At 45.2% G+C, this 26703-nt stretch overlaps 2 protein-coding genes across 2 annotated transcripts; one reads left to right on the top strand and one right to left on the bottom strand.

Annotated features, from left to right (window-relative positions):
• On the bottom strand, positions 1-6695 carry LOC142585175 (vesicle transport protein SFT2A). Its single transcript, XM_075695716.1, has 5 exons — positions 6345-6695; positions 6012-6263; positions 5664-5699; positions 3739-3827; positions 1-306 (listed from the first exon to the last, which is right to left on the bottom strand). The coding sequence occupies exons 1-5, from the start codon at positions 6414-6416 to the stop codon at positions 267-269; spliced, it is 489 nt and encodes a 162-aa protein (XP_075551831.1). The 5' UTR covers positions 6417-6695; the 3' UTR covers positions 1-266.
• A 306-nt stretch (positions 6696-7001) lies between these two features.
• On the top strand, positions 7002-21437 carry Mpcp2 (Mitochondrial phosphate carrier protein 2). The gene is made up of 7 exons (XM_075695715.1): positions 7002-7285; positions 7916-8034; positions 8139-8318; positions 10094-10275; positions 13787-13959; positions 17261-17371; positions 21135-21437. Exons 1-7 carry the CDS (start codon positions 7141-7143, stop codon positions 21296-21298), a joined length of 1074 nt encoding a protein of 357 aa, XP_075551830.1. The 5' UTR covers positions 7002-7140; the 3' UTR covers positions 21299-21437.
• Positions 21438-26703: the final 5266 nt, after the last annotated feature.

Consider the following 26703-nt stretch of genomic DNA (forward strand, 5'->3'; position numbering starts at 1 on the left):
TAGGCACACACAACAATAAGTTTATTCTCTGAACACACAACACACTTATTCCTGATTGAAATATTACACGACAGTCTTTCCGTTCCTGGCTGAAAATTCAACAATCCCTGTGATCCTGGCTGAAATACAACAGTTGCATATCAAAAATAAGTCTCTGCAATCATGACTGTGGTAATGTGCACAAACAACTCCACGCCACAAAACAACAACAACCCAAGGGATGTGTGACAACTTGAGAGGAAAGGCACAACTTGACACCCGTTAGTTCAGCTGATACACGATTGGAAGCACTTCTTGACAGCATCCCTGCAAGAGAGAATGCAGAGTAAAGAGTTGGAGACAATCTGACAAGCCAATTTTCTTAAGAGAGTGTGTAATTGGACTACTGGTCTTGTCATCGCTACTGGCAAAATTCTCGCACTTTAGGTGCCCACAGAATGATGCTGCACGCCGTTGCGCAAGAAAAAAAAAGAAGTCTGGCTACTGAAGCAGAAACTTGGTGCAATACAACCACTAAAGCTGATGTTGTTACCCCACTTCTACAAACTGTGCACAGGGTGTGTACAGAGCATTAGATGAGTCACAAATTATGGCATTTCATGTCCTGAAACTGCACAGCAGGCTTTATGAGGGCACCCTAGTAGGTATCTCCAGATCAAGTTCTACCATGGTGGGTTCTTTAGTGCCAGGTAGAGTGTACTAGACTATGGCTGAGTGGGCCAAACGACGCTCTCCCACTGAGGCGCTGGCATGTAGAAAAATTTTGCGAGGGCGCTGCGAGCGAACTGGATTGGGGCGCTTCACAGCAGATTCAGCACAATTTCGATGCGGGCACTGAGACCGATTGTGCATACACTCTTATAATGATGCTTAATAGTATTGAACTTTCCATAACCTCTTGTCCATAGAACATTACGTATTTAGAACCTCAATTTAATGAAGTTTGTTTGGATGCAATTACAATATAATGAAATTTCACTGCCGCCACACAGGAATGTTGAGACAATAAATGGGAACATCTGCGGGCGCAGATGGTCAAATGATTGAATTGCAAGCGGCAGCTTGCAAACGCATCTTTCAAATTGTGGTCGCGTGACACGAGCAACTGCCGCAGTGGAGCCGCACCATGTTCCGTGTAAAGTGCAACTGAAAGTGCGAAGGTGAGACAAGAAACATGGTGGCCTTATGAGTGATGCCTTCCTGCATGAGCAAAGGGGATAGGGGGAGGGCAGCAAGGTCGCGGTGATGCGATCAAGCACGTGCAAGGAGGTGGTGGTGGGGAGGGGTAAGTTGGCGCGCGTCTTGGCTGTAACGGCATGGCTGTAAGCACGGCTGAGCGCATACACAGGTGAGCCCTGCTTTAATGTAATCTGCCACACGTGCAAGGAGTGAGCATGCCGACATGGTGTGGCACCATGTACGCCGTCTTCCCACATGTTTGGCAGTGGAGGTTGCGTAATCTCGAGTTTCAGTGACTCGTTGGAGCGAGAGGCACACGAAGCATTCGCTCGCCGCTGCGGGGGTGGAGTGCATGTGAAAATGTGGCTGGTTTTGCTTAATTTGTCCCGCTGATGTGAAGATATTGTCGACGTACGTGGCATGAAACCGTATCATTCGTTGCAGACTCCCAAATTTATCAAAATTAATTGGTTTCTCACTCAAATTTGCTTTTTTAGATTGCCAATGATTCAGAAATTTACGCGGCCTTTTCCCTGTAAAGGAATCTGTCGCCGACTGTACTTATTTGCATAAAAGGTCGAATTTCGATATAACAAAGGAAGTTACCAATTTTACAGACTTCGTTATATCTAGGTTTAACTATTTCCCAGTAATGGCTCCCTCACAGTAACGGAAACCAATCTCAAAGGACATTTTTTGCTGTACTATAGTCACCGAGAACGAACAGTGACATCGCGTTCACCGCTTTTTAGACCACTTATGGACAAAGGCAGAGACGAAGAAAAATGTGAATTTTTTGTCTTTCGAAACCAGGCAAGTCACAGTGCCAAGTGATTTGCTGCACAACTGGGACCATAAAATAAGAGCACACTTCTTTTTTTTTTTTTGGCTTTCTGAAATAAAAGTGCAGGCCATTATCCAGTTGTGGAGTAGCACACCCAACATGCTCCTCCAACTAACCTCTTCACCTTCCTTATTACCGCACTGCTCACTCCCTGTGGTTTGGCTTTTGCCATGACTTGTGCTCGCTTGTTCCTGTGACTTGCGAACCTTTCAAGTTCGAGACGTACAAGTACCCCCAAAAAGATTTCTGTTTTAGATCTAAATGAGCAAAAAACAGTGAGGATAAGCATAATCAACGAAACAAAAAATATATTTTATGGAAACTTCTTTAGCAATAGGTGTGAACCAACAGGCAGAAAATGAAGTGGGCTTCACCCCAAGTCACCTATGGCTTTGTTTGGAATTTGTAAAGACCACTCTCGTCATATGGGAACCACAGGTGCGCATTTCATTTGCTTAACGTCATGTGTGCGATACCACCAGAGCCGAAGATCTTGCAGTGGTCCATCTCCCCTGACTAAGCTTTCTAGTTGCGTGCGAAACTTTCTCGACCTCTGTTCCTGCTCTAAACCAACAGATCAGCCAATGACATTGAGCCAGAAAGTCCGTACTAATCCCAAAACTCTGTAAGGAAAATGTTTTTTTTTTCTTGTATGCCGCCTGAAGGTAACATTTGTCCATAGAAGGTTAACATGATAACATTATGCACAGCTCAAACCAAGGCAGTGAAACTGCTTTTGTGGCTCTCAACCTCCTATTCTTTTCCAAACTGGAGCAGAACAATGTACTGTATAGACTTGGCAGCCCAAAATATGTTTGGCGCTCCGATATCACGCATGCCTGCATCGGCAAATTTTCGTGCACTATGGATTGACCTCTAATGTTATGGTACATGCAGGGATCCAGGGTGCACACAAGTCGCCGGCTGTGCCAGCACCATTTTAACCAAAAGGTTAGGTCCCATGCAAGGGCCGCACCTCGTCAATATTGTGGGAAAAAAAAGGTGCGGCGCGAACACGAGTCTATACGGTAGTATAGTATATGCTATTGTTGGTGCGCTGTTTTAGTTCACAGCAGTAGTGAGATTATTTACAAAATGGATGCGTCTGTTTACTTCTGTCAATCAAACCCTTCTTGGTCCCGTTACATTGAAGTCACTGGCGTCTCTTCAGTATCACTTCAGCTACAATGATACTGCGAATAATATTGAACATAGGGCCAATCCTTGCGGAATGCAATATCAGGTTAACAAAAATATGCTCGCACTGAATTTCTTAATCGCTGCTCTTAGTGGTTCACAACAGAAACATTTAAGCAACCTTCACACTGATAAATCAAGCAACTACAAAGGCAGTAAGGAGCTTTGTGGTGCAACCTACGGATGGCCAAATGGCCACATAGAAAGTTGAAAGAAACAATAAGAGCTGTTCATGTAAAACTACAAGGCACTTTTGAAGAATGTAGTGATTAAACACCTGAAGTTATGTAACACCAGCATGAACTGAAAGTTTGAAAAAACAAAGTAAAACACTTCTTGAGCTAATTACTTGAAACTGCAACAAAACTGAGCACTAAATTTGCTTTAGTCTATCTGTGATTGAAGCACACAGTGTTACAATGGCAATTGTTGAATCTAAATGTGCCTTATTCTTTTGTTCAGTTTACCCTTCATTTTGGCGTGGTCAAATGTGAAAGCAGCATTCAAGTGGTACTTACCGAGCAAACGGGATGTATGACAGGGAGTACCACGTCATGGCTATAAACTGGATTATGCAGAAGATGATCGTCAGCAATGCATTTTTCCACTGCAAGGCAAGTGATTGCCCATGGAGGTTATAAGAATAAAGGCTGAGCACACAGTCATTTCTTGGAAGTTGTCACTTCAATCTAGCAAACTCCTTGCAACTGAATACTCAGCATACACTGCATACTCGTGTGAAAGTTCCAAATGAACATGCATTGTCGACTCTTGGATAATTATTGCGACCATTTGTGTATCCTTTACAGAAATGACTACAATGGGCACTTTAACAATTTTATGAGACTTCATGGTGATGCCAGCCTGAGGTTGAATTTCAATGCAGCTGAAAGAGATTGCATGCTTGGTTTCAGCGGGGTGCCCACCCAAGGGGTTACACGATACTCAAGCTTGGAAAGGGTTGGATGATTTGTATTGCTATGACAGAACAGACATCAGCTTTTTATCAGAGGTAGGCTGTGAGATTGATAATTATAAATGGAGTTGTACTTTTATTTATATCACAACTGCACGCATGGGCAGTCTTCAAGGCCAACTGCAACTAAATTCTGAGCCACATAAAAAGCCTAGTTTCAGGTGGTGTGAATATAAAAAACAGCCTCTGGGCAAAATTTTATGCTTGAAATACGAGTGGGCATGTCACAAGATGCTCGCAGAAGTAGACGTTAATACTGCAATTAAGAGGGGAGGGGGGAAGAAGAGACTCTGTTATTACTAGCCGTAATTCATGCATGACTTGCAACAAATGATTCCTTGGAAAAACCTACGAGACTGGGTGCCACTGGCGACTTCCTGCAGTGAACTGAAATATCTTCGAGCAGAGGCGAAGTGCTGGGACTTCCGTCACGTATGCTGACCACCAGGCGCACACGCTGTCTGCTTAGGTGCTATTTAAAGGCTGCCCAACAAGAAAATTGGACAACTACAAGCTCTGCCAATATTGCTTCCATAGTATATACTACTCATTTACAACCAATGAACCACTGATCGGCTAGACCAGTCACTAATTAATCCTAGTCAATACTTGTAAACACACAAAAGAACATGGCAAAATATGCTGAAAATCTGTTAACTCACAGTTACCTTTAATTATGATTTTCACTTTTACTATTTGGAAACAGGCATCTCACATTTCAGAAAATTTTTCTGTGAAAAATTCTGTGAGGCAACCACAGAGATAATCGACACATAAAATGCTCCTCCTGTTAAGTTTCAGTTGAGGTTATGTTTTTGTAATGAAATTAAGTTAGGAACTGGTATGCTCTGCACATGAATGGTGTCTACTAATAACAGAATAATGTCTATCGCTGGTTATATAATTATTATGCAATTACTAATGGTTGAAGGTAAGTTTTTTTACACTTTCATTGCAAGCGTCGACATTGTGCCTGCTTTAAGAGGTTGACCACAAGTTAGCTTCTCGTAATGACCAGAGCAACATGTCTGGCTGAAGATCAAAAAAGAAAGAAAGAAAAATGAAATAAAAGAAGAACACAATATGATGTTTACCCAGCTCACAAGGGGCACTTTCGATCGCGATCGAATTTCTTTATCGCAATTGGCTCCCTTCAGCAAATTGTGCAAAGGCTCGGTCGGGATTGAAAGTTTCCCGAGTGTCAAGCGTTTAAAAAAAGGCGCGCGGTTAAAAGGGTACACGGTTAAAAGAGTGTGCGATTAAAAGGGTGTGCGGTAAAGATAAAATGTGGTAGGAATGCCGTTAGCGTGCTGATCTCCGTAAATACTCAGGCGTATGTAAACGGAACATAACCAATTCAATACAAGCATACATAGTTGCACGATAAAGTCTCCTATTTATAGCGTGGATCACTTCTTCACAAGTAGATCACGGTGAAAACGGGTATAAGATCAAATTGTGTCTCACCCAAAATGCCGCCATGAGTGTGAGCACCAGGAATGCCTGCAAAAACAGACAGCGGTGTGAGTGCGCCGTCAGCTCCACGCTTTTATCAAAATCAAGAACTGTCCTTGTCAGGGTATACCTGCGCTTTTCATGGCGCGCTACTTGTTACGTTTCATTTTTGAACAGGTGTACTTGTCAAGGCGCCTTCATACCGCACGGCGCGCTTCTTCGTTAGCCGTCATGCGCTGCTCGTCAAATCACACAACTCCGCACCAGCACATCCAAGCTGATTCTGCCATCTGTCAGCTCTTAATGAAAGCCTCGAGTCCCTAGCTATAATGTCACTGGCTTTTGACAGGGGCTACTTACCAACATGACGCAGGTGGCGATAGCCCGCGTGGGCGCGAACATCTTCTTGATTTGGTTGGCGGGCCCCATGAGAAACAGCGTGCTGCCTAGCGCTGTCAGGTTTCCCAAGGTGTAGAACACGCCGAACATCCTCAGGCCGCCCGGGAACGCCATGAATATAGAGCCCACCAGCGAAAAGACGAAGCCCAGAACGAAACAGATGGCGAACCCCTTCACCCGCGTTGACCAACTCAGACTAGTGGTGTCCACGATCTGAAACAGCCCGAACACATTGCTTACACTGCAGTATGTTTCTCATCGTGTCACGCATATGCCGACACGGCGATGTCTTACCTGGGTCACGATGCCTTGCTCTTCGTCACCACGCTCCTCGCCGCCGCTCAGCGCTCTCTTCAGCTTGTCCATCGTTCGTTCGTTTCGATATCGAGGGACGCGTTCAGTCCAGCCGCATTATTTTACAAAAACGAAAACGGAAAGCGCTACGCCCCTGCATGCACCGCAGCACAACAAGTAAACAATCCCCCTACAACTGCCCTGACGTAAAGGAACCTCTACAGCCGCCCATCTAGCGGCTGACGGCTGCTGTAAAGCGGCTGGCTGTTAACGTAGCCTGCCGGTACGTCAGTAACATATCAGATAGTACAATAAGAAACTAAAACAAGCTCGTACACCATGTCGCACACTGACGCGTCGGCTCTTCAAGATGCTGCACAAGAAGAGAAGTTTAAGGTTTGGTGATGCTTTAGGAGCATAAATAAACATCAGGCATTACCTAATTAAATAATGAAGCATGACTTACGTTTTCTCGCATGAAAAAGAAATATTATTTGACATCTACATTTTGTGAACTTTTAATTCTGAATTAAATGTTTTTTTTTTCGAAGACTAGAAAGAAGCGTCTTTGGGGATTGCGCAGAATCAGTGTTCCTTATATGCTGGTTCTGGCGGGAACCGAGTGCCAGACGACGGCTGGCAACGCGAAAAAGTACATCACGTGTCCTCTTTTCCGGTCGTCAGCCATTTTCGCAGAAGTTCGGCGTAAGGTCGGGCTTAAGCACTCAGTCGAATTGCCCTTGTATACTTCTCCGGCCTTGGTCTGCTCTGCATTGGACTTTTACTGCTCACCAAGATGAACAATTTTAGTCAACTGTTGGAAACTGCGAAGAGGAGCCCGTTCGTGAGACCGTTTGCGGCGAGATGCGACTCGTCGATGGACTCGACGCCGGTGGCAACCACTGTGGTCCCAAGGACCTTCAGCGCTTGCGCCTCGGACGGTGAGCAGCGCTCCACTTGACCAGGGATTTCTCAAACTTTGCTGAGTACATTGTGTGGTAGTGTGCAGGTCTGACCCACCACGTCTTACTGTATCATTTTGGAGTAAATCACTGCAGACTGCCGCTTGACCTTGTACCGAAATTATAGAGGACAGGTAGCCGGCGGGAGGGCGACCCTTTGAATGACAAATTGGCTTTATTACCATCGAAACTCTTGAAAAGTTCCGACGTTAGAACTTTGTGTGTTTGATGCTTTGATAGAGCTCCGCGTTGCTCAGAGCATCAAAATCGACCTTGGTTTTGCTTGTGTGTTCATGCGCTGTTCTCAGTACCCGAATGTTTCTGCAAGCAAAAGTATGAAAACTTGACAGATGGATAGGTAAAGTTTGAAAGGGACTACATACTCCATTGCGAGCGTTTTCCGTTAACAGAATTCTTGGGTTAAAAAAAGGTCTCTTAGTTGCGCAGCGTATCTATTACGTGAAGCCTGGTGGTCGCACCTAGATCGCAGCCTCTAGATTTATTTATGCATACGAAAGTGCAGCGCAGACGTTTTGACTGCCTGCGTTCCCTAAAGAGCGATTGATGGCACATTTTGTGTGCTTTGACGTGGTTCTTTTTGCTGTCTAGACCCCGTCGAGTTCGGCTCACTTAAGTACTACGCCCTCTGCGGGTTTGGAGGAATCCTTAGCTGCGGAATCACCCACACCGCCATTGTCCCCCTGGATCTTGTGAAATGCAGAATCCAGGTAAGGCCCGCATGTTTCAAATCCGTTCTCATGCCTTGTTTCGCTTATGCTTCATTTTCTGAATGAGAGCTTTTCATACTTTGATGTATCTTTTATACTTGCAGACCAACCCAGGGAAATACAAGGGCATATTTCAGGGGTTCAGTGTAACAATCAAAGAGGAAGGTACAAGAGGTCTTGGCCGAGGCTGGGCGCCGACAGCCATTGGCTATTCTTTGCAAGGGCTTGGCAAGTTTGGCTTCTATGAGGTGTTCAAGATATTGTACAGCAACATGCTTGGAGAGGTAACACTCATTTTCTTGCTGTACGTACGGCTTTGATAGTGCATCTGACCTGATATTTAGTAGGCAGCCTTCTGTAAGCTTTCAATGTCATCTGTGTTGCATTTGTTCGTTGCAGTATTTTTTGATCTCCTTGTTCATAAATGTGAAGAAAAGCAAAAATTGAAATCCTTCTGTCTGGGTGAATGAGCATGCTTGTTGCAGAAATACTGTTTTTTTGTAATGAAACCTTTTGGGCATTTGCACCAAAAAAAGTTTTTGTGCGAGCAGAAGTTGGCTTTATTGTAGTTAGGGAGACCAGTCCTTTCAATGAATATAGCAGAAAATTAGTGGAACTCTTCATTTTCTGGTGCTTCGTAAAAGCATCGGGTGAGATCAGGTGGACACTTGTCTTCTCTAATGCATAAGTATGTGAAGGGTAAGTGACACTAGTACTAATGGGACACTACTGGCAACTAAGACGATGTAATAGAGTTAAGGCCAGTTTGGTGTAATGCACATGAAAAACAGTTCTTACATTGTGCATGATAGCCAAATAGAAATAGGACACAGTGAACAGGCATTGAATATGTTTTAATGAGTCTTTCCTTTTGCCAACACTAGTTTGTGCAATGAAGACGTAGTTGTCAGTTTGTTCCTTGCCTTGTTGAAGCAATACGTGACCTTGGAATCGGAGGTTTAATATGCAGCAAGGTTTATTAGAAGGACTACAAAAGAGGAATATTAATGAGAAACACTGAATCAATTTAGACAGCGTTCATCGAAAGCTGTTTCCGTTTGATTGCAAGGAAAGAGATTCATTGCTAGAAAAGAAAAAGCCTAATTCCATTTTTTGAATCTTGCGTTGTAACTTGAACGCTGCATGTCGGTGGGTGTCGTCTCAACTTCTAAAGCTTTTTTTCTTGCATTTTGGCTGTTGTGGCACTGTAATTATCCTTGAAACTTGCTAAGCTCAGTCTTCGTATCCTTTAGGATATACTGTACACCCTTTTTACTGGTTAACAATGAACTAGGCCTAAACAGATGCTTTGAAGTTCATGTACCAGAGAGCTGGTGCAGGATCTTCAAGGCAGTGTTGCCGGCAGTCTTGTTTTTGTGCCTTTTCTGGCTTGCCAAGCCTTCTTGTTGGTTGCGTGTGTTTTTAAAAAATGTACGTATGTATGTAAATTGTGGAACAGTGATCTGCTAATGTTTCTCTTTAGTGTCCATTTCTGTCCGGTTATATCCGTAAATTATGCAATAGCAGAGAGAAATAGCGTTCCTCTCTCACTTTTACTGTGAAAGGAGGGATGGTAAAACCAAGAAATGCAAAAAAAAAAAGTTGGGGGAAGATAGTCTTCATATTCTATCCCCAGCTTGATGATGCGAATTCTGAGTGGTTGCTCAGGTCTAGTTTCTTTTTTTTCCATAATGAAGGACCAAATTACGTTATACTATAACCAAAAAACTTTTTCTGAGCCAACACTGACAGGATAAAGGAGAAAACAATTTAAAATCCACATTATCACATGCATGCTAATGCTGAAGTATTGGCACGAAATTTAAAAATGTGTGGCCTTCATTTTCTTTACTTGTAATCACTCCTTTCCCCTCAAATGAACACAGTTTTGAAGGAATGCTAGTCAATAATAAAATGACATGCATTTCAGTGTCCCCTTAATAGTGGTCACAATTTATTGGTGACTGGATCATTTTGCTGAATACTGATCTAGATGCCCTGTAAACAATACCCCTTGGCTATCACTTGAACCTAACCAGCGTGCATGCCCCATCTGTAGGAACTGTCCTACTTGTGGCGGACGTCCCTCTACCTCGCGGCCAGTGCATCGGCAGAGTTTTTCGCCGACATTGCCCTGTGCCCAATGGAGGCCTGCAAAGTGCGCATCCAGACCCAGCCTGGCTGCCCCCCGTACCTCAGCAAGGTGGCACCCATGATCCTTAAGGAGGAAGGGCTGAATGGGTAAGGGTGCACCAGTCCTGCCTTGTTGGGCTGTTCAGTAAATACCATAGCCACTGAGCCACCTGCATTCTTTTGCTGAGCGTGAGGTCCTGGAAGCAGCGGTGGTGGAAAAATTGAAATAATACTTGTGTACTTAAACACACACAAATATGTTCCTTGACATGAAACACCTTAAAAAAAAGGCTCAGGGGGGTTTGCTTGCTGGAATCAATGTAACTAAAGCACGCTGTCAATATCACTTATACAGTGAAATCTTGATATAACAAACTTCAGGGGACTGGTAAATTGTTCATTCTGAAAGAGTGTGATAGTGAAAGATCCAAAATTAACCATTCTGCCCCTCAAACCGTCAGTTCACAAGTTGTCACCATATGAGCTACCCATGAAAACATTGCTGTTGGCTCTCAACATGCGCTGTTGCTATATTCCATAGACTCCACCGCCACGCACCATCAAAGCACCGTATAATAAGAGTGACGCGCGCAAGACAGGCGCTGATGCCGAGAAAACTACTGACAAAAAGGTGGCTCATGCTACCCCCAAAGTGCAATGTTTGTTGCTTTTCGCTTATTTTTCACGTTTCTTGCCGTGGACACAACTGTCTCGCTTAAGGCAGACACATGAACAATGTCAAGACGCAATACCGCATAAACGACACCGTCTGGAAAGTGCAAAGTGTGACCATGTGGCTTGTACGGAGGTTACATTTCACCATGTGCATAGCTAGTACCATGGAGTTTTATACAATACCGTATTTACTCCCATAATGATTGCACTTTCTTGTACAAAAAAAATTATGCAAATTCAGGGCTGCGATCATTATGCTGGTTAAATTTTTCGTGAAATGAAAAACAAAATATTTCATATTTGCTGCGAGATAACAGGTCAACATGCGGGTGGCTGCTGCTGTACCAAGACAAAAATGGCAGCAGGCGGAGCAAGCAGATTGTGCAGAACGCGATTTTTTTTCTTCTTGCGAGTACATTACATGCATTGAAACAGTTTCTTCCATATCGGTAATTAATAATATCGGCAATTCTGTGGCAATAACGTAGCCATGTGCACTTTGACGGGACAGAAACAGAGATGGGCGCACTTAGCTGCCAGTGACATAGAAACACATGGCGGGCATGCTGCGAAAAGTGTGGCATTTGTCTTCACTACTATCCTAATACGGCACGTTTCCGCTAAGGGAGGTTGAATATCTTAGCTGTGTTACAAGTGGTCAGCATAGGAATAAGGTACACTTCTAACGTATCAGTATAAACATGGCTACTATCGTTGCCGCTCGCGATTCGTTGCGTGCCCACGAGTGCAGACAAGAGGAATCGAAAGGCGCCCTTTTTTGTTGTTGTTAGCCACAACCATTACAGTCGCCGACCGTTTATTCGGACCTCACGGGGACTGCGGAAATGTCCGAATAAGCAGGTGTCCGAAAAAGCAGATTAAGAAAAAAAAAATGAAATCCTTTATTTCCACGCGCTTATTCGGGCTCAGCAGTAGGCTTGAAGAAATCGTGAATGCGCTGTTGCACGCTGTTCCGTTTACGCGCAGTCAGATAAGCCTGAATCTCGGAGAGGGTCGTACGGTCACTATAGGTGGCTGAAAGCACAGTCACTGTCTGTGCACGCTCCGCTTGCGACAGCAGGTAGCACATTGTGCGTCATCTTCCGACTCGAAGTCATCGTCCGGCGGTGCAGCAGAAACCTGACGAATGATCTCGCCGTCGTCAAGTTCTGCGCATGTCAGTACAGCAGTGTCAGCACCTGTGAAACTGTCAAATGAGACGGTGTCCGGAATCGCAATGCAACCACTGCGCAGGTTTCGGCAGAACATTTTCCGCGTCAGTAGGGTGCACATCAGAAGGCGGCAAATCTTAGGCCTCCTGGCACCCGCTTGCCGGCATTCCCCAGCAAAGTCTGCACGGGCACTGTCGGCGTCATTAGACACTTGACGCGATGTTTCCGTACGCCGCGTTGGATCACCGAAACCTCAACATAGCACACAAAGCAAACACCACCGTGCCGACACCAGTCACACAAACGAAAAACGTAGCTCGCAGCGTCGTGCGCGAAGAAACAAATCAGCTGCTGGATTGTCTTGACATGGCTTACTAAGCTGAAACCGGAACTCCTGTAGAGCCACGCTATCGAACCAGGCAGAAATGATGATGATGAGCGGGGATTTCCAGTAGCGCCACTTCGTGGGGCGGCAAGGAGGCTCTGTTCAAAACAAAAATGGCGTTCAGCAAGTCGAACCATGCGCCGGTCATAGTCGGTGCATGATGCTCTCGATCGAGTTGGCTCAAGGAGTGTCCGAAAAATCAGACGAGAGGTTGCAACGTGGCCGAACTTTCGGCAGTTGTTATACATTATGGTCTATGGGGGGAATGGCAGTGCCGCGAAGCTGACCGAATAATCGGCGAATTTTTGGAGTCCGGAAAATCGGTCGGCGACTGTATAAAGGAAGCCAAGGCAAATTTGGTTGTAGTTTTTTTTTTTTTTTTTTCGTGGAAGTGCGGAAAGTGACGAAAGGAATGAAATGGGGCACCTGCTTAAGAATGTTTGGTGCCTGCAGATCGCTTGGTATGTCAAGAGTCGTTCATGTAGCATTCGACAGCATTCGACAGATGGTAAGCATGATCATCCTTAGCTAGTATTGGCACACATGTCGCTGCGGCAAGTTCAGGTTGTGATCATTACATGGGAAAGAAAACAAAATCGAATTTTGGTAAAATTCACGGGTGTGATCGTTACGCCAGTGCGATCATTATGCAAGTAAATACGGTAATTGCTAGAGGCAACTCGGGTGCTAGTGTTTACAGGAGCTGCAATGGGAGTGGTTGTATGAGCAAGGGAATTATGGGAAGTACCGTAAAACCTCTTAAACCGTACCCGCTTAAACAGTAGTTTCGTGTTCAAAGTAGTAAAGTCAAACCCCCGACTCGGCAGCCATTGAACATAATGCATTTTGTATCCGCGTAAACCGTACCAGCTTATTGTGTACGTATCGGTTAACACGTAGTGTTTCCACTCTTCGTCGCCCAATCACGGTGGTGCGTTATCCCCATCGGGCGGCCCGGCAGAACAAGCCTCGGAGATCAGAACGGCCTCCAAGTGCCCTGTGCATTTGTGCATGAAGCCACATAATCATTTCGGCGCCATGCCAGAAAGCGTTATGGCGTCATGCAAGCTAGGACTCGCGTCATGCCAAAGCTTAGATAGAGAAACTCCGGGTGCTCAGCATAGAAGAAAAATTCTAAATCGTTTGTGCTATCGAACGTGACACGAGGTTGGCGCTGGCATGCGACAGGGATTTACCGTTGACTACGGTGTGTGGCATTTGGAATGCGAAGAAGTTGCTTGGCGGTGCTGCCAAGTGCACAATTATGTGATTGCGGTTGCAATAGATTGCTCCATTTGCGCTAAAGTTTATTCTAAATGCTGTTGTTTACTACAGCACGCTGTTATTGCAGTGTTCTTTCTGAAACAAATGCACTGCAACATTTCAGGTTCTATAAGGGTATAAGCCCACTGTGGATGCGACAGATCCCATACACTATGATGAAGTTTGCCTGCTTCGAGCGCACCGTTGAGCTCCTCTACAAGCATGTGGTGCCCAAGCCACGGGACCAGTGTTCCAAGCCAGAGCAACTGGTGGTCACCTTCGTTGCTGGATATATTGGTATGGAACAATATTGCATGTTGGGTTTCTGGGAAATTATGGAACGCAGTCACACCTTGACATACATATCAGCTCTTAAAAAAAAAAAAATTTTTTTTTGTTGGGGTGTGTAAATATCAAATTTTCAATTTCGAAATGAATTCGAATATTGAAAACCAAGTGTCAATCGAATAGAATATTCTTCGAATGCAAATATCATTACTTTTGCAAAAATTCAGTTTTTTTTTCCAACAACCAGAGGTACGAAAGCAAAACGCAAGCTTATTGCACAGCACATAACGTATAGGAAACTTACGCTTTGTGGACAAAATTCTCTAGTGCGACGCTTTTGCTTGGCAGTACCATAACTGCAGTTATTTAATGTTGTCATGAAGAAAGGATAGCTGCTTGACATGTTTAGGCAGCAGCAACACCCTCTTGCTTGTTGCAGTTCCTTCAGGCACTGAAAAGAGCTGCTCGCTTGTTAACCAGTGTTGATACTGGCAGGTATCTCTTCGCAAGCCCATGGTGTCCAGCATTGAGAAAAACTGGAAAAGTCTAGGAATTTCGAGCCACCGCGAAAAGTTGGTAAATTGTCAGGGAATTCGTCAATCAAGCGAGGCAAGTCGAAAACTACTTTCTTGAGGCCCTTTCACACTAACAACTTCCTGAGGTCTTGCTCGTTCACTTTTAAACGATCGCTTTGGACAAAAAGAGAGCGGGGAAGTGACACATCCATAGAAGGACAATACGTGGTGTCCAGATCCCATGCGGAGCGTGCATTTATGGTAGTGAATCCTGAAGACAATGCTTTTTAAATGCATTCAGCAGCTGGCTAGTCCTTGCATATTGGGGAATTATCTGCTACTGCTTATAAACAGTAGCAATGCTGCCTTAGTCCTCTTGCTAACTGGTCAGTGTGCATGTATCTTCAGTGAGTAGTCGTGTGTGTTTCTTGCTTCTGTGACCAAAAGCACTAGGTAAGTACACATAAAGAACATATCAATTCAAGCTGTTTAAGGCCTGCTGCTAAGAGTCAAGGTAACTTCTGCCGAATGGAAGGATTATGTGTGCATTGCAACACATTTTCTGGCTGTTTAGCAGGATTAATTATTTGCGAAGTGTAAGCCATTCATGAAAACTGAAGTCAGACACTTGCAAAAATCAGGCCTGTTGCAGTACAGTCAAACCTTGATATAACATGGATATAACAAAGTAATAAAAATTTATGGCCATGTTTCATTTTGATGAGCGTTCTACTGCTACGTGTGACAAAACTGAGAACGCAGTATGTGACATCGTATCAGTTACAGCAAAGTAGTTTTTTTGCTTGTATGCTGTGTGAATGAGCAGCCAAAAAGCTCGCAAATGTGCTCCTCTGGACATCATTAGGCATAAAACATTCTTTGATCACTGTCACGATCAATGAAAAGCACGCAAAGCTAGTCTCTGGCGAAAGCATGGCTTGGGGCCTTGTTTCGTTTGCCTAATTCTGTGGCATGGCCTGACTGTGGATTTGTTGCGGAAATTTGTTCCGAACATGAATTTATGTTGAGGTTCAACTGTACTCGTAGCGCACTTGCCAACAGGTAGTGAAATAACTACACAACACAGAAAGCTCGTACACACACAGTGTTTGGTGTGTGTGTGTGTGTGTGTGTGTGTGTGTGTGTGTGTGTGTGTGTGTGTGTGTGTGTGTGTGTGTGTGTGTGTGTGTGTGTGTGTGTGTGTGCGCTCGCACCACTTACATGTTCTGGGGTTATTTCGCTGTCTGTCTGCAAGTATTTTATGCCAACCTGCCCAGCCTACAGCCTTAATAAATTCACAGTAATACCTTGTTAACTCGAACTCGCATATCGAAAAATTGGCCACTTGCCAACAGGTAGTGAAATAACTACACAACACAGAAAGCTCGTACACACACAGTGTTTGGTGTGTGTGTGTGTGTGCATGCGCTCGCACCACTTACATGTTCTGGGGTTATTTCGCTGTCTGTCTGCAAGTATTTTATGCCAACCTGCCCAGCCTACAGCCTTAATAAATTCACAGTAATACCTTGTTAACTCGAACTCTCATATCGAAAAATTGGCCGAGTTGAAATTTTCCGCGGCACCGAACCATTTCTCATATGTGCCACGTATTTATTGCCCTTTATCTAGAAGTATTTCTGGGCCAAATTGTGGACATATCGAAATCTTGCCTGAGAGCGGAAGAAAAACTCCGCTGCCGGAATGTTTAACAAGCTTAGCGTGAGGCTGCCGCGCCTACCACAAAGTGGGTGTTTTCCCTGAATGTCAAGTCTTAACCTAGCAGCATAACTATGTCAAGCAACCATGTTGTGGTACGTCATGTGACGGGAGAGACTTGCACAGGGGCAAGCTCTGCAAAATAGCACGCTTGATGCAGTTTGTTTTGTTTGCTTTATGCAACGCACACGATTTACCATCGGAGGTGTGGTTTCTGTGTTAATTTTATTCTATGCAATGCACAATTTTATTCCATGCAATGCATGTAGCACAGATTTCTTACTCTACGTAATGTAGAATAAAAATGCACGTGCCACATACGTTCCGATAAATCCTGCCCGTATAGCGCATACTCTAAATGCTCATATTGCTTGCATATGCAACACACGCGGCACGGACTTACCGCAAACGGGGCCACAAAAAGCGACGTGAGCATTCGGGAGTATGCGATACGTGGGCAGGTTGTACCGGGTGAATTTACTGGCACTGAAGTCGCTTGGATGGCTACAAACGGAGGGGGAAGGTGAAGGCTGCGAGATCGAGAATGACCTCGAGAGGTGCCGCCATCAGCCGAAGCAAGAAACAAGCTTCGCTTGCTGCAAAGTAAAGTTGAGTGCAGTAGCAGGAACGATCCACATATGCAATGTGTGAAGCAGCTCAAGGATGCTTTTCTAGGTCCAAGTGCTACTGCGAAGCAGACCAGCCTTGCGCAGTTTTTATTCTCCGAATAAAATGGCAGTGCCGAAAAATGGAGCTGGTTGATATCTCTGGTATGATATTTTTTTTTCTTTGAAACGTTTACGAAGAGCCAGTTTATAAGCGTCTGTTGAAAGGCTGTTCAGTAGTGGTGAATTTTTTAGAAAGAACTCTACTTTTCACTGCAATTTCCGCAGCTTTGCTTATCTTGAAAATCTGCTTATCTTGAATTTTCTTCGTGTTTTTACTACTTCGAGTTAGCGAGGTATTACTGTACTTGTAGCACTCGTAATAGCAGCCTCAATACACGCAGTGCTAAGAAGCGCCAACAACACTGCTTTGGCTTGTTTGATGACCTCTGTTTATGCCTTGTCTTGCAGCCGGTGTGTTCTGTGCCGTGGTGTCCCACCCTGCTGACACTGTAGTGTCCAAGCTGAACCAGGAGAAGGGCAGCACTGCCATTGAGGCTGCGAAGAAACTTGGCATGGCCGGTGAGTTTGCGCATTTACAGCTGCGCATGTTGGAGATATACCGTATTTGCACTATTTTAAGTCGACCCCCCCATATCGCGTGACAGGAAAAAAAAAAAAAGCATACTCGAGGGCGCATTCGATAACGAAAATTTATTAGTAGCTGACATGATCACTGGGCTACCCATCTTCACTAGTTCTGCCATCGTCATTGTTGCTACGGTCCCACAGCGCGTCATCGTCCCGCGAAATTTCACATTTGGCAAACGACCGCACCACGACATTTTGTGGAACAGCAGCCCATGCCGAATGCACCCAACCACACGCAGCAGCAGGGAGGCTCTTTTGACAGGTCCGGTTGGTGTAATTTCGCGGTCTTTTGCCACCAGCCACTCATATTCACGGCGGAGCAGGTCCTTAAAAGGCGAAGATCCAGGCTTGTTTCATGACATGTCGCACTTCACTGGCAGGGACCGATTGCGCATTTCAATGACGTACGCTACAAGCTTAGCCTACAGCTCCGAAAGGTGTCCAGACTTGGCATGTGGGAAATTCCTCACTTGCCGTCACAGGTGAAAATTTCGCTTCGCTGCAGTCGCCACTCTCGCACCACTTGTTCAGAAACGTAGAACTTGCGGCCCGCTGTGCAGCGATTTGTTTCTTCGGCTTAAAGGATGGCAGCCCTCTTGAACGCTGCTGTGAACGAGTGCCAAATGATTAGTGGGCCTGGAGGACTCATCACGACCGAGGAAGCATAGAAGTAGCACGTAGCCGGCAGTCGAGTGGAATGCGTTAAACTATAGAGAAAGCTAAGTGCAACAGGCAAAGAGAAAGCCGCAGGCGGTGTCTGCTCTTCCATGAACTACCGATGCTCCCCGCAAGCGCCGCCGTTCTGAGGATGCCTCCGTGAATGGGACGGCGGCGCTTCCATCAACTATCGACTCCCCCTCATGAGTGTTGTCTGCACTGTAAAACTCTCAAAAATGTTGAAAAATCCTTCTGAAAAGCGAACAAACACGCGGGATAGCGAAAAGCTACGGGTAGGGCCATAGAGCAAGCATAAAATTGTAACTACGTTGTAGCTCCCGTTGGTCTCGCTTTTTTGGCGGTGCCATGTTTTGGTTTTGATTGTAAGTCAACCCCACACTTCAGATTTTCAAATGTAAAAAAGTGGTCGACTTACAGTCGTGTAAATACGGTACTTTGTGGGTTTTGCATTGATACGATGTTGCAGGTTGAAGCACTATTTAGAGTGGCATGCTTTTAAAGGGACCCCGGAACGATTTTGACAATTTTGTAGCATAAATGTAATGAGTCATTAGGCTGGTCCTTCTGATCATTGACACATTTAAACACTCTGCATAAGGCGTGTAGTTCGATGATAAGGTTTTAAACATGTGCATTGCTACCAATTGCAGCGGCACCGCTCTCCTGAACTTTCATCTGCCCCATCATCATCTGCGTAGCGGGCACGCATGACGTCAATCGTGCAAGTTACCCAATCGGCTGCTCACATAGCGTGACTGATAATTTTCTTAACTTTATGGTGAAAAAATGTTCATAGTAGTTGGAATGTTGGTTAATTTGTTTCTATAAAGAAAGTAAGACAATACACAATTTATCACTACACTCAAGCACTCCTGGCACACAGCAAGGTCGTCTGCTTCTGTTACAACTAGCTGTGTTGATGCTAGCTGCACGGTCAGTGTTGGTCTCTAGGGTTTCTTCTCGCGAGGACCTTGAATTGCCCTTGTTGCATTGTGGGCTGCAAATCCACTGACGGGTGACATGTCGAGCTGCGACATTGTGTCCCTCTGCAATGCTGCAAGCACGCAGAGTGACTGCAGCGCACCAGGCTGTCGGTATTTGATTGGAGCCAGCATCTACGCATTCGTGGCCGTCACTTCATGCCAGAGGATTACCACCATAATAGCTTTAGCATGTCCCGGTATTCCAGTAAAGGCAGATGGACTGGTTGTTTTGCCAAATGGGCGGAGACAGTGTGAGCGGCCTGTGGGGTGCAGCCACCTGGTGGCAGAGAGCTAATAGAGAGCTAATATAGCAGCAACCGAGTGTATTCTACTTTCCTACTGGTGTAAATTTTTGGCAGCAGCATAATCATGAACATATCTTTTTAAATGTTGAATGTTTTACACTTGATTGCAGCAATATTAGCTTTGTGTTTAGCTGGTTGAGATCTGCACCACGGGGTAGTCGCACTGTGCAGGCTGCTCACATTAACACTTTTGTAATGCGTCTATTCCCATCGATAGCATGTTATCGATGATTACAAATTCAAATTTTCGCCGCTCTCTGAGCATGGATGGATAGATGCTATGAGCATCCCCTTTGGAACGGGGTGGTGGGTTACGCCACCAAGCTCTTGTTACTATATTGCCTAATGTCCTATCTATGTTTAAAAAAAAAACTTGCGTTGCATTCCCATAACCAAACTTCTGAACCCCTATTGTGAGCTTTGTTTTTGCTTGCCTCCGTTGTTTGTCGTTTCCCTACTTCTACCAATCTTCCAATTGCCACTCTTATGGACAGCTAGTGCCATCTAATGGGTCAAAACGAAAATATTTAATCGTTTTTGTTTTTGTGTTTGTCTTTACCGCACGGGGATCTTTAGAGCTCCATCGTAGTTGGGAAGCCGCATTAAAACCCTCGTGAGAACACATTGCACTCTGGTATCAGGATCAGCCCACCATGTTGCCACCTTTGATTGTACTGTCTCTGCGATTGGTCTACTTTGCTTGATCGGACAGCCATCTGCACACAATGGGGAGAAAGAGCCTAATAAAGCTTACCTTCAAAGAAAATGACCGTGATTTTTGTGGGGGGCGTACGAGTCGTGCAAAAAAATGGCAGCATCTCAGCCATAGCATTAAGAGACCAGTGCCACTTGCAACACAGATAATATAGATGGTGATAATATAATTGGTAATATAGTTAAGGGTTTAAGCTAAATTTATCTGTTGGTATGTGGTCGTCACAAGAGCCTTGTCTGTCATGTACGCATACCTTTCGCAAAGCACCAAACGCTAGCAGGATCCAAACTTACTGGCACGGACCTCATCAGTTGTCTCCCAACCTCTAAGGTTCTCTATCCCATGGTGCTTTGCAATCAGCCTTGTTCACATGCACTCACCCTTGCATCCCTTGTGAAGATGTCTCTAGGACTGCACACTTGTATGTGTGCCAGCTTATGTTGCCTTCGCATGACACTTTTGAAGGAGCGGAGCAGCGAGGAAATGGGACGAGCTGGCAGGGCCGCACTGTACTGTGCTGCCACTCCGTATTTGTGGCCTCTACAAACTTGTACCAAGCCACATATACTTAAAGCAGCAGCACCTATCCTGTCGTGTAGGGCTGATTGGGCTCGTTGAATCTGGTATTCTTGCTTTTTGACCTTATGCACGTGCATGTTAATGGTACATTCAGCTGGTATATTTAGCATGCTCTGGTGGGTACGCTTTAGATTCAGCTGGTCAAAATCGAGTGCTTGGAATACGTTCGCTCGATCCCATCAAGCTGGGAGTACAACTGAAATTCAAAAGAATTTTGGTCATGTGGCTGCTCCAATTGCTTTGGGAAGTAGCTCAACGTTTTTGCTTCGGCACCTGTGCTTTCTCTGCATATGCCATTCCAATCACAAAAGGGCTCTTCATAGCTGCAGACAAAGTCTGAGCAGGCTACGGAACCAGCCGAATGTAGCATTAGTAAGTGCGCTCCACCACAAGCCCCTGCTAACCGATGCTTGGCTGTTTCACCACATTTGCAGGTCTTTGGAAAGGCCTGACGCCGCGTATCATCATGATCGGTACGCTTACGGCGCTGCAGTGGTTCATCTATGACGGTGTAAAGGTGTGGCTGCGCCTGCCACGACCCCCGCCCCCGGAGATGCCCCAGTCGCTGAAGGACAAGCTGGCCAAGGCTCAGCAGTGATCCCGAGGTGTACTAGGCCAGTGGGGCTGCCCAGTTGCCATTGTTATTATTCCCAGCTGCTACTTGTAGTTTGTTGGCTGCCCTTGTACAGATCACATTTGCCCTTCGACGGAGAAAAGAACTCTGGATGGCTCCCACACTGCCGACTCCTTTGTCTCGTTATTTACATAGACCACTGTACCTTCCTTACAGTGATGGCCTTCTGTTAATGCAGTAGCAGTGCTTGGGGCACTTTACATAGTCTGTGGTGATGTGGCGTTGGAGGGTTATGGTGCACTTCGTGATTTCGCACCGCATTATTCGGAGCTTCGAAGTCTATACATGTGGACTTTACATTACCATTTCATGTGCACTGATCGCAGAAAGTGCCTTTTTTCATATTAGTGCACCTCATGAAAGTTATTTTTGGCAAAGGCTTGTTTAACCTACTTCATTGAAAATAAAGTGAAACAAACTAGAAAGTACTTTCGTGAAATGTTACGTTTGCATTCGTCTTTCCTTAAAAAAGAAAGCTGGCAGGTGATTGTAACATGTCCGACAATCCATGTTGCTTCCCAATCCACGCTTTTTTCCGTCCTCCGTGCTATCTGGCATGCTCTACAAAACACATTAGAATTGTATTTTTCCACTGAAGGAAAGAACGGTACTTAAATTTTTTAGGGGACAGGGGATGGGGATTGGAAACTCCAGAAACTACTACTTGAGCTGGCAGCACTCTTCAAATAAAATAAAGGTGGCTAGAACATTCAGGATCACGGCGGCTCTTCCGCTTGGTGGTGTGGTTACGTTTCTCTTTTGTGGCGTCGAATCAAGGTATTTCATGGAAGCTGAGAGAGTCCTTGCTGCCCATCACCTTATTTTGATTAGTCTCATGGATTTGAGTGATGAAATCGCAGATGTAGTTACACTGTGCATTCAAATGTACGACCTGCCCAGCGAGCCACATCAAATATTTTTAAGGACAGAGCCTTTCAAGCTAGCCAGAGGTTAAAAAAAGAGGTAAGTGTTTGTGCATAATGGGCCTCCGAAAGGTGCAAGCAATTGTTCGCAAGATTGCACCACTGCTACAGGCATGATACTTGACTCGTTTCGGCCTTCATATGCAGCTCCACATTGCGACTCCTGTTGCAGCATATAGCATAGAGCATCTCAATATATAGGCAGTAATGTCTGTAGGGTGCTCGGAAGCTGTACAAGTATATTCTTCATTGGTAGACCGAGGCTAAAAACTGTAATGTTACCTGGTTAGTGCGCCTTGGTATAAAAAGAGTTCAATTTACGAGTCTGGGTGCACCTTCTTTCTATAGTTGCTGATGGCTGACAAGGTCGCCTGCGTCCAATGACTGCCTCTTGTTTGCGCTCGCGGTATGTAGTGTTCGAGGTAGGGCCCGGGCTTGGGAATACAGCGAACAGCTGCCTATAGAAATTGCCAAACCCGGCAAAACATGAAAATAAGTAAATAACCAATCAGAGCAACTTGACTTTGTTCCAGCAGGGTTCCAAAATTTAGCGAGGGTTTTCTTTTGGCAAAGTCAGTTGTATTAGTGTAAATGCTTGACTTGGAAAGGAATAGAACCAATTGTAATGGAATTTAGCTGTGCACAGTGTCGGAACGCAAACTAGCGGTAATGTGTGCTGGCCGAACGCTCCAAGGCTGGAACAAGGGTTGTTTGCAGTTCCTTCTAAATTTCTTGCAGGCAAATAAACTGGCAACACGCTGTGTTGAATGAGAAAACCACACCTGCTTGCGCTGCTAAATTAAAGCATGCTATGAAAACGATGTCACTTTGCAGAATAACATGTCATAGTCAACTTCAGACCTTCCGAGTCCGTTATAATTCCTGCTACCGTGCCTGCAGACAAAAGTACATGAGTGAGAATATTCCTGCTACTTAACACATTAGTCATACTAATGCTGGAGCAGAAAATTATAAAGGAACAAAAACCAAATGAAGGCTAAGCAGACATAATTTATTAAAGTGCCTGCCTGAACAAAGTGTACTTCGCAACTTGAAATGCCAGCAAGATATTTAAAATAAAAAGAAAACAATGGTCTAGTCACCGGAAATAAAGAAGTTGACCCGAATGAGTGTTTCGATACTGGTATGGTATCAGTCACCTTTTCCTAATGCGGAAGTTTCTTATCTAAGTCACTCTCCGATGCGTGTTCTCTGATTCTTTCTAGAAATGATGCAATCGTACATTGCTGTCTTTCCACCACAATGACATGCATAATAGTATGCAACAAAAGTCTTGCGACGTCCGTCCTTTTTCATTTTCTGTCTTGGGCATAGTGGCATCGCGATGATTTAAGAACTACAAGGCATTCAGCGCATGCCATGATGGGACACCCTCTTTCGCTTCAGACCTGAACCTGGATCGGCTGTTCCTCGGCACGGCCGCTAGGTAGCGGGCATTTAGTTTTAGTCGTGAAGAGACGCAATTATTCCTAAAATTTTGAGTGGTGTGGCAATCTTTTTAACAGCGGAGCTGTTTAAGCTTTTAGTTCTGCTGTGGAGCGTTACCAGGAAACTCAGCCCAGCTGTGTGCCGCCTCATGTTGCCTAGCAACCTCCTGCGAGAGCAGTGAGCCACGTAACCTCCTCACACCCCATGCGCGTAGGGCGGAGCCGTGATGTCGCAGGCGAGTAAAAGCTTGGAACAGCCGGTGTGGTGACGCACCTCTTGCCTCCACTACGTGCATACATGTTAATGCCATGGGAAGACCGAAGAAAGTCCAGACGCCCGAAAAAGGAGCAGCTTATCAGGAAGAGAGCCGTACTGCCAAGCGAGAATCGATGCGTCGCCGCCGAGCTGATCCAGAACACTGCGCCGAAGCTGCAGCTGAGAAGAGGAGACGTCGAGTCGAGCATCCAGAGTTTAAGTCCAGGGAACACGAGAGTCAGCACCTGAATGCTTGACGTTGCTGAGAAAGCGATCTCGGCCTGCAACTGCTCGAACACTTCCAGCGTCAAACCCGCTGACACAACTTAGCAAAACCTAGCATAAGCTCGCAAAACCTAGAAACGACTTAGCCAAGCCGACAAACAACTTAGCAGAACCTAGCATTACCTCACGAAACCTACAAACTTAGGCAAACCATGGAAAAGCTAGGTGATCACAAGCTCCGCTGTTGACTCCAGCTTTGCACCACTAGTGCAAGCTGCGCATGTTTTTTTACAAGAAAAATGGAAATTTTGGAAATATATGCGTAAAATGTAAAGTGTATACTAAACTTGCAGACAACTTACTCTGGCTATGAAGGGAAAGCTACAGATGCAAAACGCACACAAGTGAGAGCACTTCTGAAGAGAGTCCCACATTTTCATCCACGTTAGTTTAAGCTGGGGAAGAGAAAACATAAACGCCTTATTAACAACAGTTAAAGACAAAGCGCCCCACTGAATGTAAAAGTTTACTCATTTTGCAGCCTTTCCCTTCTGTGTGTGGGCAAACGTGAAACCATTGCATGTGGAAGCTGCATCGTTTCACTGTTCTGAGCAACCAAAAGTACTGTCAAATGCTGTTGTGACTACTTGGCGCGGTAGCACGTGTGCAGAAGCTTTGTCCCTGTACCTTTTCCTTCAAAGCCACAGAAAGTTGTCCGTGAGTATAGAGGTAGGTGAAAATTCGAAAGTTCGAATAAAATATTACACACTAACTATTCATATTTGAAAATGGACTGTTTGGTGTATTCAAAAATTGAAACTTGCCAGATATTTTGCAGCAACCAGCTGTTAAAGTCTGGTTACTGTGCTCTACCTGCTAGTTACCAGGGTTCAAAAAATGACTTTTTGAGGTAATGCAGAAACAAGATGGGTAATGCAAGCTTTGTTTTCAGTTTCACAGCAGATATCTACATGTCAATCTGATTTTTGTGTGTAGTAACTTAGTGTTTAGTTTTGCCATGTAGCAGTTTTATGTTTCCCTCAGACCAGGCCAGTTTACATATGTCTATGTCATAAGTCTCTTTTTGGTCGCAGGTCACAATTGGTTGTGAGACCTCCTCAAGTCGCTTGTGCGAATGAGTTGTTATGCTGAAAAAGAAATAAGTCGTTTGATGAATATAATTTTTTTAATACTCTTATGGCAATAGCAACTATATGGATGTTCGATGGCACATACGTGCTGGCTTAACAGCGATTCTGTCAAGCTATGGATGGTGCATGCACGGCACACTCGTGGTCTTCCAAGACTTGAAGCTGCAAGGAAAGTTGAGTGGACACACCCTCGTGGTTTGCTGAATTGGCTCTGTAGTGTAGCCAAGTAGTGGAGCTGTGAGTGAGTATGCCGACCTATGGCAGCTGTGTGTATACCACATCATCTGCATTTGTCTGATCGGAACGGACAGCACACTTCTTAGTACCACAGCAGAGGGTTTTCCTCCTGCCTACTTCCGCACACCATTGTGGTCCAGCTCCTGCAATGCCGATGGTAATGTTCTTAATCACGCCAGTGCCCCGAAATGCCTAAAAGCTACCCAGGTGCTGTTTCCTCGCATGGCGTGATGTTCCAGCATATAGCCCTCGCAAATTCTTTAAACTCGGTCTGATGCCTTCCTGTCGCTTTCAGTGCTTCGACATTAGGGCTAAACTGCCCTTTTTGTACGTGAAAGCGTCAAAGACCCATCGAGCAAAAAAGCCGGCGGTGTCTGTAGCAGCAAAATGGTGCCTAGATTCCCATTGACTGCGACGCCACGTCACGTGACGCTGACTCACGTTTGCCGACTTGGGCCTCGACGGAGCAGGGCTAGCGCGCGCCACGGACAGTAGGCGGGTGCGTCTCTGCCAAGTTTACAATTGCGACCGCTTTTCTTGGTGAAGGTGCCACTGCTTGGGGATACTTTCGTGAGTTCGTACAGGGGCTAAGCGGACATTGGTTCTCGCGTCAGAATGTGTTTGCCTCGTGCTCTATGCATCCATCTCGTGCTTTTTTGTGTGCGTGTGTGAGCAAGTTGGTTTGCGTCACAAGGTGTTTGCCTCGTGCAATATGCATTCATAGTGCTTTTTTGCGTGTGTGTGTGTGAGCAAATCAGTTTGCGTCAGAACATGTTTGCTTCGTGCGATATGCAAATTCATCTTGTGCTTTTTCACCTGCCTGTGCGTGAGCAAGTTTGCCTTTGTTAAGGCTCTTCGGTGTGCGCGTGTGCCGTAGTCAGCCTCGTTAATGTGGCACGATGCCACACAACTGTTGTGTGTCACTCTGCTACACAAATGCCAAAAAGGACCCGACTGGGAAATATCATGAGTTCTCCTGCGACTTGGAGCATCGAGAAGTGTGGCTGAAAAATATCTCACCAAGGAGTGTCGGGAAAGGGAAGCAAGTGGGAACCAAGCGACAGGTCTCTGGTATGTTCCCTGCACTTTACAGAAAATGACTATAAAAAGAACACAAAGCTTAGGCTCC

This window comes from Dermacentor variabilis, chromosome 6 (genome assembly GCF_050947875.1).
Source record: "Dermacentor variabilis isolate Ectoservices chromosome 6, ASM5094787v1, whole genome shotgun sequence".
NCBI lineage: Eukaryota > Metazoa > Arthropoda > Arachnida > Ixodida > Ixodidae > Dermacentor > Dermacentor variabilis.

Excerpts from the sequence above, each read along its gene's own strand:
- LOC142585175 (XM_075695716.1), bottom strand. The coding sequence starts at position 6,416 with ATGGACAAGCTGAAGAGAGCGCTGAGCGGCGGCGAGGAGCGTGGTGAC. Across the intron at positions 5,700-6,011 it reads TCGCCACCTGCGTCATGTTG|GCATTCCTGGTGCTCACACT; the intron begins GTAAGTAGCCCC and ends CTGTTTTTGCAG. Across the intron at positions 307-3,738 it reads TCATACATCCCGTTTGCTCG|GGATGCTGTCAAGAAGTGCT; the intron begins GTAAGTACCACT and ends TCTCTCTTGCAG.
- Mpcp2 (XM_075695715.1), top strand. The coding sequence starts at position 7,141 with ATGAACAATTTTAGTCAACTGTTGGAAACTGCGAAGAGGAGCCCGTTC. Across the intron at positions 8,035-8,138 it reads TTGTGAAATGCAGAATCCAG|ACCAACCCAGGGAAATACAA; the intron begins GTAAGGCCCGCA and ends TTATACTTGCAG. Across the intron at positions 13,960-17,260 it reads CTTCGTTGCTGGATATATTG|CCGGTGTGTTCTGTGCCGTG; the intron begins GTATGGAACAAT and ends CTTGTCTTGCAG.